Here is a 9,781-nt window from a genome sequence, read left to right as displayed (position 1 = left end):
GAGGTGTGATCTGAGGAGGGCCTGGAAGATGGGAGAGCGGTGGACGGTAGGGTATGAATGGAGTCCCAGGCAAGAGGGAGGCGTGAGCGTGGGGTCGACGGCAAGGAACGAGATGCCTTCCGCCGGGTGGACGTCTAAGGAACCCGACCACTTCCGCGCGGCGGCCTGAACGGGTCATCGAGTCCAAGTTCACCAAGAAAGACCGGAAAGTCCACCGGGGAAGAAGGATTTAATGTTCAGGAAGCTCAGAGGTAGAGGTAGGTTAAGACGACCGACCTTACGGAATGGCATTTCCCCAATTCCGAAACCCTTGGTCTGCTTAGGGGGACGAAGCAAGCTCCTTCTTTAAAGGTTTCACGTTCCTTTTACGTAACGAGAGACAGAAGGGAGCGGAATGCTGAGGCGTCGCTCTGGGGCACGTTGGAACTCTGTGGGCCCTTTCCTCCGCTTCGGACAGAAACCCGTTTTCGCTAAAGCCTTTTATCTCTCCCTGGAGCCCCGGGCCTTCCCCGGAGTAGTCCCATGGGCCCAGGCCTCAGGCGCGAGGGACTGCACGCGGCTGGGCAAGGACAGGGGTCGTCTGGTTTCCAAGCCCTGTGCTGGGACCAGAAACCATAGCTACTGGAGGTCGGGTTTGGCGGGAGGCGGGAGGCAGCCCTGTCACTTCAGTCCAGAGCCAAGAGGGATGGAGAGGACTTCGGAAATGACCCCAAGGAGGGCCAGCCCCACCCAGCGCGGCAAGATTATTCCGTGGGGCGCTGCTGCCCCGGGGCATCGTGGGAGCTCCCAAACCGCTCCGTGGAGTCCTGGCGGGCGTCCGGCCCTCCCTGACCCCCGCCGGGAACCGGCCCGGAGACAAAAGGGTCGAAACACGGCTTTTCCTTGAGAAGGCTGGAGGAAGGGGAGTCTCCCCACACCCTGGGGCTGCGGAGGGCGCAAGGGGTCGGCTCTCTTCCGGCCTCTCCCCCGTCGTGCGCGTCGCGTTCAGGGGCCCCGGCCGGCGGGCGCCCCACGTCTGCCGGAAACCGTCCTCATCGGTCCTTCCCATCTGAGCTTTCCGGGAGGCCGCCCTGGCCCCCTCCGGGACACGTCCAACCCCGGTTCAGACGGCATTTCTTCCGGCAAAGGGAGAGAACTGCTGCGAGGAATTCTGGGACGGGAACCAGAGCCGTCGGTGACACGAAGAAGGAGGGAGACGTCCCAGGTGGGATTGGGGGCGGGGACGGGCGGCCCGTTGAGAATTCCTTTTCTAGAACGCCCCCGAGGATTTGGAATAATCACCTCACGACACCCCCAGAGCGAGCGTCCTCCGGACCGGGCTCGGCCAGCCCCTCCCGGCCGCCCCGGCGCCCCCTCACACCACCAGGTAGACCATCTTCTTGCCGTTGATCTTCCTGGTTTTGAGTCCGAGGTAGCGGCGGCTCCTCCTCTTGGGCTGCCCGTAGAAGACGTTGTCCCAGAACTCCGTGTCCTCGGGCCGCGGGGACCGGCGGGTGAGGCGGTGGTACAGCCTCCTCAGCCGGTGGACCAGGTAGTTCATGGCCTCGGCCTCGTCGGACGGCTCCTCGTACACGGGCTGCTTCATGTCCTCGTAGGCCGACAGGATGACCGCCTGGAACAGGTTGATGAGGACGCAGATCATCACCAGCATGAAGGAGGCGAGGAAGAGGCCTCCCAGGAGCCTGTTGCTGGAGAAGGCGGTGTCTCTGAAAGCCGAGACGCAGTAGGAGAACACCGTCTGGGCCGAGTGGACCATGCTGTTGTAGTTCCACTCGTACTGGCCGAACACCAGGTAGCCGAAGGCCATGTACACGAAAAAGTAGACGGCCACCACCAGCGCCATGGAGCAGATGCCCGGCAGGGCGGCGAGGATGGACCTCTGGGCCAGCCGGACGTCGTAGAAGAACCGGGAGTACTCGAGGGTCTTCAGGACGGTCATGAAGACCAGGAAGCCCAACGTGACCCTCACGGTCTGATCGACGTGGGCCACGGAGTGAAATGGGACGAAGCTGTGCGGGTTCAGCAGGTAGAGGGCCACGATCTCGTGGGCCAAGCGGAACTTGGCCACGTAGAACAGGAAGAACAGCAGGAAGGCCGACTTGAGGACGAAGTTGATCAGGTTGGACGTCCTCCTCACGTAGGCGGCCTTCTCCCGGCGCACGACGTGGATCTCGTCCAGGAGGTATACGCAGAGGAAGACCAGCAAGGCCACGTAGGCCAGCAGCTGGACCCGGCTCTGCTTGTGGAAGAGGGGGAGGGTGAACGAGTGCACCGTCAGGCTGGCGTTCACCACCCCGAGGGGGGACGCCTCGAAGACCACCGAGACGCAGCCGAACAGGCTGACGTCGGGGTTGAGGGTGGTCAGCTCCACGATCACCGCCCACGTCCGCTCGTCCAGCCAGCCCCGCTGCCGCAGCTCCTGCAGCCTGGTGCTGGAATTGAACTGGAGTTCTTCGGGGAAGAAGTAGAAGGGGTAACCCCCGGGCCCGTAGTGGCGGAGCACCCCCGTCGACTGGTAGGCCCAGTGGTTCCGGTCGGCCTGGTAGGTGAAGCTGGGGCCGCCGGGGCGGCCGCCCTCCGCCCACGAGTCGCTGTAGCTCCGGGTGTCCTCCGGGTCCCTGCCGAAGCGGGGGAGGCACCGGGGCCCCGGCCCGGTCGTCCTCCGGAACGGGGAGAAGCACGACACGGGGCCCGGCCTGGCCCTCACCTGCCTCATCCTGGGCCAGCCGAGGATTTTCGACCAGCTGTCGGCGAGCCACCCCGGGTGGTGATCGTGGTGGAGCAGAGGCACCAGGACCCCGTCCAGCCACCCGTAGACGTGCTCCAGTTTGCTCACGGCCGACAGGTTGACGGAGAACTTCCGGGCCAGCACCTGGTTGGAGTGGAAGCTGTTGGTGTTTTCCAAGGAAGAGACGATGTTCACGATGAGGGCGAGGAAGACAAAGTGGCCGACAAAGTCCTTCAGGAAGCTCGAGGCCTGGGTCTCGATGCGTTTGCGCTTCTGGATGATTCGGATCTCGTCTTCCTCTAGGGGCCGGTACTCCCTGGAGTTCCGGGCCCGGACGGCCTGGCGATGCGCCTCACGCTGCTCGTCCGCGTCCGCGGGGACCCCTTCCAGCTGGATCTCCTGGTAGTTAAACTTGCCGGTCCAGGAGATGTGGCGGGTCAGCTTGGGGACGGCCGTCCGCGCCGCGCACAGCGTGAGGATCCTGAAGGGCTGGATCAGGAACACCGACTGGCCGAAGGAGGAGGCGGAGGCCAGGAGCCACTCGAGGGAGGTCCGGTAGCCGTACGACAGCCCGTACAGGATGATGAAGAAGGACGACAGGCAGGACGTCAAGATGACCAGCCCCCAGGCCACGTAGACGCACCACCAGTGGAAGACCAGCTCCGGCGGGCGGCAGGGGCAGATTATCCGGAGGACCTGCCTCGGGCCCTGGCCGGCCCCGGCCCCGGCCCCGGCCCCGGCCTCTGCCCCGGCCCCCGCCCCGGCCCCCGCCCCAGCCTCGGCGTTGTTGTTGGCATTCTTCCAGGCGGGAGGTGGCGTCGCCGGCCCCCGGGCCGCGCCCGTCCCGTCCTCGCTCTCGGCGATGGCGTTGGCCGTGGCCTCGGGCACCGCACAGTTGCTCTTCTGGCGCCCAGGGGGAGGGCCGGCGCCGGCGGGGGCCGGGGGCGGGGCCCCGTCCGCCGGGGCGGCGGGGGCGGGCTCCGGGGTGTACCAGCTCTGCAGGTGCTCCTTCCAGGTCCTGAACTGCGCCGCGGGGGGAGGCGGGGCCCCGGGGGGCTCCACGGGCTCCGGGGCCACGGGCGGCGCCTGGGAGGACGCGAAGAGGGTGCTGATGACCATCTGCACGGGCATGGTGATGAGCACGCTCTCGATGCCGATCATGAGGGAGCGGAGGTACTGCCTGTCCTCCGCCACGGCCTCCTGGTTCTCGTCGATGTTGAAGAACATGATGTTGCTGAGGAGGGTGCTGAGCAGCACGGCCAGGCAGCAGGACAGCCTCTGCAGCCGGCCGAACTGGCCGGGGACGGCCTCCACGAAGACGGAGAACCAGATGTGGTCGCCGGCCAGCCTCCCGGCCACCTCGATGAGGAAGAAGTCCGTCCGGGCCAGGGGGACCTCCGGGTGGGTGGCCACGAACGAGCGCTCCAGGAGCCGGTCGCCCTTGTCCACGGCCAGCCACTGGCGGCAGATGAAGTGCCAGGCCTGCTTGGTGAAGAGGTTCTCCACCTTGACGCGGCTCAGGTACCAGTGCGGGGAGCCGCCCCGGTTGTTGTGCCACACGCGGAGGGAGTAGACGTCGCCCAGGTCGCGCCGGGTGGTCAGGAGGAAGCTGTCGGCCCGGCCCCGCAGGAAGGGCCGGTAGTCCGGGTGCCTCAGGCAGTGGGCCTCGCTGGCCCCCTGGGTCCCGATGATCTGGACGAACACGTCGGCCGTGGTCCCCGCCCCCGCCCGGCTCCCCGTGTAGACGGAGACGAGGTAGCACACCTTGTCGAAGGGGTCGTTGTCGGGCAGGACGACGACGCGCTCCCGGAGGAGCCGGTCGGCGATGTCTCGGTTGATGGCCCAGAAGGCCAGGGCGATGTAGACGAGGGTGATGACGAGGACGGCGAGGAGCGTCACCACGTTCTTCTGGAGCGCGGCGATCAGGTCCTGCTCCAGGTCCACCGGGTTCGGGGGGACGATCAGCCGCCCGGCCAGGAAGAGCGTCTTGTGGGCCAGGGTCCTCCGGCTCGGGCCCGCCGTGACCGCCCGCCGCTCCACCTTCCCCTGGGGCTGGCACAGGCAGTGCACCTGCCGCCAGTCCGTGCGCCGGCCGAGGAGGCAGGCGTCCTCCCGCCACTGCCTCTCCGGGCCCTCCTTGGCCAGGCAGTGAGCCACGAAGAGGGAGATGGTCACCAGCCGGCGGTCGCGCCTCCGCACGAAGCGGCGGGCCCGCAGCACGACCGAGAGGTTCCAGTTCGGGGAGCGGAGGCCGGGGACCAAGGCCTCCAGCAGGGAGCGCGGCAGGCAGAGGACATACGGGGCCCGGATGGTGCAGTTGGGGCTCGGGGACCCGCTCCCCAAGATGGAGGGCGGCCGGTCGGGCGGAGCCAAGAACCGCGTCAGCGGGGGAGCCGAGACATTCCTCCCCAGGTAGAGGAGGATCGCGAAGGAAGTTTTCACTCTGGTCACGATCTGGACGGACAGCTCCTCGTAGTCTCGGTTCATCTCGAAATTGAACCCGCCCGTCGTGGTCCTGCGGAGCCTCTTATGGGGCCCGACCGTCAGGTTGAAGAAGGCCGAGTTGGAGTCCTTCCGGGCCACGATGAATTCCACCTGCCGGGGCACCACCCTGACCGCCTCTCCGTCCGCCCCGGCCCCCGTCATCTTCAAGCCCACCACCGCGGTGGAAGGGACCCGGGGGTCCCCCCGGTCCAGCCCCCGGAACGGATCCTCCTCAAACTCGTAAAACACCGTGGAGACGTGGGCGCCGCTGGGCAGCGCTGCCCCGCTCTCTTCCCCCAGGGTGGGGTAAAAGCAGTTCCTGCAGCCCTCCTGTCTCGAGGCCCCGGAGGAGAGGTCCCTCTTCTCGTCTTTCCACAGGTGGATGGTCCAGGTGCCGGCCCTCATCACCGTCTGGTTTTCGCCGGGCATCTTATTGAGCAGGACGGTGTCCGCCAGGGTGTCCAGGACCGAGAGGGCCCGGCCCACCACTTCCTCGTTGGGGCCGCTGGCCGCGGAGAGGTTCGCCCGGAGGACGTTCCGCGTGCTGGCGAGGATCCCGGTGCTGAGGATGTCTATTTCTTCGGAGTGGAAGGTCTTCTCCTTCTGCCGGTAGTCCTGCAGGACCCGGCTCACCTCCGCCAGCCTCCTGGAGGCGATGGTTCGGGACTCCTCGCTGATCTCCGCCGCCTTCTGGGTCAGCTGGGTCACGCTCGAGACGATCTGGTTCATTTCCGTCAGGCTGGAGGTGGGAAGGCCGGCGGTCTTGTTCAGCAGGCTCGTGCGGAGCCGGGCCTTGGAGGCTCGGAGGCCCGGCGCGTCGGCGATGTGGTTGATGACGGTGGAGGCCGTGTAGATGAGGTTGCCCGCCCGGACGAAGTCCCCGCTCCGCAGGAGGGTGGTCAGCGTGGCGTTGGCTCCGTGGGTGGCGCCGTGGACCTCGTCGAGCACGGTCTCGGGGGACTGCCTTTTGGTGAGGGGCTGCACCGTGGCGTGCAGCGTGACTTGCGTGAAGGCGCCCAGGGAGTCGGAGACCTGAACGTGGATGGTCACGGTGAACTGCCTGGACGGGACTCCCACGGGGAGGAAGGAAGGCGGCATGGTGGGCCAGGGTCCCGAATACAGGACCGTCCCCAGCGTGTTCTCCTCCACCGTCGTGATCGTGCCGACGGGGGTCAGATCCGAAGCGATCATCTTGTACGAGAGGGGTAAGTTGTCGTCGGTGAAGCCGCGGCACTGGATGATGAACTTGGTCAGGAAGGCCAGCCCTCGGAGTGGGCTGACGAGGCACCGACCCGCCCTGGGGGCAGAATTCACAAAGAAGGAATAGTTCGAGACGGAGGATACGCCGCTCTGCGAGGTCGTCCGCAGGGAGAGAATGTAGGAGAGGTCAACGGAGTCGGCGAAAGCCAGGGACTTGATGGTCAGGTAGGCGCCGCGCCGCCCGGTCGAGGTTTTGGCGAGCCAGTCGAAGCGGATCTCCGTCCCCTCGGACGAGAGGAGGGACCACAGGTAGGCGGGGCGCACCTTGTCGCAGTTGGAGCAGTTCACTGCCAGGGAGAATCGGTTGGTGGGGATCAAGGTCTTCGCACAGTTCTCGATGCAGTTCAGGCTCACTTCCGGGGTGGACCCCGATTGCACGATGACGGTCTGATCAGCGAGCGCCGTGCTCCTGTCCTTCTGAACCACCAGGCGGAAGTAATAGGCCCTGCCGCTCTGCAGGGTTCTGGGCAGAACGGTCTGGACGGGGTCGGAGGGCCAGATCCACCTCAGGTCCACCTGGCTGGAAAGGCAGGTTTCGCGGCCGGGGCCCGGCACGGGCATTTTCTTCAAGTTGGACGCCTTCGTGGTGCAGTACCAGGTAAACGAGAGTCCCGCCGACGGGTCGACCGCGTCCAGGTCCATGGAAGCGCTCCCGTCCAGGGTCCAGGTGTCGTCGACGCCCACCGTCCGCTTGGAGCCGCCGGCGATGACCGCCTTCAGGTCTCGGCCCTGGATGTCCACGAAGACGAAGTCCGAGTCCTCCAGCAGAGGCGCCCCCTTCTCGGGAGGGATGACCGTGACCGTCAGGTTAAACAGGTACGTCCCCAGTCGTAGAGTATAGGCGGGCAGGTAGAAGATGGAGGAGTTTCGATTATCCCAGGATGACGTATCCAAGGGTTCCGCATCGCTGGGATCCGTGCTGAGGTTTTGGACGCTAAAGACCCTCCAGGTTAAATTGACGCTGAGGGCTCCGGGGCAGTCGACCGCCACCCTACTGAACAAGGTATAGGGCAGGTGCTGATCCACCGAGAAGATGGGTTGGGGGACGCTGGGCTTGGTGATTTTCACCTTCTCGATGACACAGCGGCTTCGCTGGCAGGACACGGAAGACTCCAGGACTTTGGAAGCGTAAGTGGGCACGGTGGCTTCCAGGACGGCGGGCCTGGAGCCGTCGTGGGAACAGTTGGTCTTCGCTACGAAGCCGGAGTACAGGTCGGGATCGAAAGGCAGGACGGAACGAGGGACGAACCTGGAGGCGTTGGGTACCCGGTCCCCGTAGGTGTACGTGCCGCGGGACGCCAGGTCCGCCCCGGGCCCGAGGAGCCGCAGCTTAAACGTCCACCTCTGGGGTGACAGAGGGTGCTGCAGGGGGATGAACCACACCAGGTAGACCGGACCCTGGGGCTCCGCCGGGCCGCTGTTGTAGAAGTGGATCTCGATGTCCCGGTCGGCGAGGGCCCGCAGGGAGGCGCCCCGCTGGTTGAGGAACACGTGCACGCCCAGGCGGTATCGGCGCAGCCCCACCAAGTCGAGGGCGAACAAGAAGGACAGGCCCTGCCGCTGGTAGAAGAGGTGACGCGTGGCGTTGGGAGCCCCTCTCTCCCCGGAAACGCCGCCCTCCTTACCGGCTCCGGGGGAATAGAGCAGGCCGTGGCTGGGACCGACGAAGAAAGCTCCCCGCTCGGACCCGCGCGGGTTCAGGGCGAGGTAGGCGGAGTTGGCACTCACCCTGAAGCCGGCCGTGGCGTCGGAGAGCCCCAGCTCCCCTCCCACGGCCGGCAGGTCGCTCCCCTGCCCGAGGAAGCACAGGTCCACCGCCGCCATCTTCCCCGAGGGAGCCGGGTCGGAAGGGCACGGGTGGCGAACCACGGCGTAAGGGTTGAAGGTGGTCTTCCAGGGCCCCGGCCCGCCCCGCCGCTGTAGCACCTGAAAGCCCGTCCCCTTCCGCCCCAGGGGCCGCAGGCTCCAGGAGAGGGTGAGGGTCCCGCCGGGGCTGAGGAGCGGCGAGTGGGCGCTGAAGAGGTGGAACAGGATGGGCTCCACCCGGAAGGGCAGCCCGGGGTCTGGGAGCGGGCCGCCGTGGAGGCTGAGGGAGCTCAGGGAGAGGCCCGTCCCGTGGTAGGTGACGTTGACCCGGTAGCTGAAGTAGGTTCGGCAGGCCGCCGGGACCGGAGCGGCCCGGGGCCCGGCCTGCAGGCACCCGCCCAGCTGGAGCACTTCCCAGGGGGTCCGGGGCCAAGGCCCCGCTGGGGGGAAGAGCCACAGCCTCACGCCGTGGCCGGGCAGGGCGAGGCTCAGGTTCCGGCGGGGCCGGGGGTCTCCGGGGGCCAGGACCAGGAGGTCGCGGAGGCGCGGCGGAGGCGGTGTGAGGGCCGGGCCCCGGGGGCCCGGGAGCGGCCGGGCCGCGGGACCCGCGAGTTGACGGGGGGCGGCCGGCTCGGGACGGCGCGAGAGGAGCCACGGCAGGAAAAGGAGGAAGGGGCAGTAGTGGTGGAGGGGGGATCCGCAGGGCGGCCGCATCCCCGGGCCCGGCGGGGTCCCCGGCCCGGACGAGGAGCGAGGGAAGAGCGGCCAAACCGGGCCCAACCGGGGGCGCGGAGGGAGGGTGCCGGGGAGCCCCGAGCCCACAGAGACGGGGCCACGGGGCCACGGGGCCACGGGGCCGGCGCCGGGGGTGTCGACGGCCGGGGAAAGGGCCAGGGAGAGGGGAAGGGGGCCCAGGGCGGGGAGAGGGTGCGGGATGGCGACGGGCCCGAGGGAGAGCGGGGTCTCCGGGACTGTCAAAGGACGGCACGGTGGGCGGGCCGGGAGCCCAGCCCGCGTCCCACCTCTGACCGAGGCCTTGCCCTTAACGGCCATAACCGGCCCGATGGCACCTCAGGCCTCGCGCCTCAGGCCTCGTGCCTCGTGCACACAGGTCTAGCGCCTCACCCTCCTGCCTGGCGCCTCAGGCCTGGCGCCTCGTCCTCGCGCCTCAGGCCTCCCGCCTCGCGCCTCGCCCTCGCGCCCCAGGCCACGCGCCTCGCCCTCGCGCCACGCGCCGCAGGCCTCGCGCCTCGCCCTCGCGCCTCAGGCCTCCTGCCACGTGCCTCGCCCCTCGCGCCTCGGGCCCTGCGGCGGCGTTGGCGGCGGCGGCGGCGGCTCCTCCTCCGTCCGTCCTCGGGGCGGCCTCCTCCACGGGCGACGGGGGCGGGGAATCCCATGGCGGGGCGGGGCGGGGCGGGGCGGGGCGGGGCGGGGCTGGTCTCTCTCCGCGGCCCCGTCACACATTCCCAGCGCCCAGTGCCGCGCTCCGCCCCTAGTCGGCGC

The 9,781-nt window shown here is 68.0% G+C and overlaps 2 protein-coding genes across 2 annotated transcripts in view; one reads left to right on the top strand and one right to left on the bottom strand.

The window, feature by feature from the left end:
• Positions 1-210: 210 nt before the first annotated feature.
• On the bottom strand, positions 211-9,429 carry PKDREJ (polycystin family receptor for egg jelly). The gene is made up of 2 exons (XM_029078690.2): positions 3,500-9,429; positions 211-3,454 (listed from the first exon to the last, which is right to left on the bottom strand). Exons 1-2 carry the CDS (start codon positions 9,329-9,331, stop codon positions 1,355-1,357), a joined length of 7,932 nt encoding a protein of 2,643 aa, XP_028934523.1. The 5' UTR covers positions 9,332-9,429; the 3' UTR covers positions 211-1,354.
• TTC38 (tetratricopeptide repeat domain 38) overlaps positions 9,342-9,781 on the top strand; it is a 19,062-nt gene continuing 18,622 nt past the window's right edge. Inside the window, exon 1 of the mRNA XM_029078647.2 lies at positions 9,342-9,372. Within this exon, the coding sequence (XP_028934480.2) occupies positions 9,342-9,372 (31 nt within the window). The remainder of the gene's footprint in view (positions 9,373-9,781) is intronic.

The sequence above is a fragment of the Ornithorhynchus anatinus genome, chromosome 14, assembly GCF_004115215.2.
Source record: "Ornithorhynchus anatinus isolate Pmale09 chromosome 14, mOrnAna1.pri.v4, whole genome shotgun sequence".
Classification (NCBI taxonomy): domain Eukaryota; kingdom Metazoa; phylum Chordata; class Mammalia; order Monotremata; family Ornithorhynchidae; genus Ornithorhynchus; species Ornithorhynchus anatinus.
The sequence above is the reverse complement of the archived record's forward strand: the minus strand, read 5'-3'. Positions and strand labels throughout refer to the sequence as shown.

Excerpts from the sequence above, each read along its gene's own strand:
- PKDREJ (XM_029078690.2), bottom strand. The coding sequence starts at position 9,331 with ATGGCCGTTAAGGGCAAGGCCTCGGTCAGAGGTGGGACGCGGGCTGGG. Across the intron at positions 3,455-3,499 it reads ACAACAACGCCGAGGCTGGG|GGGGCCGGGGCCGGCCAGGG; the intron begins GCGGGGGCCGGG and ends GGGGCCGGGGCC.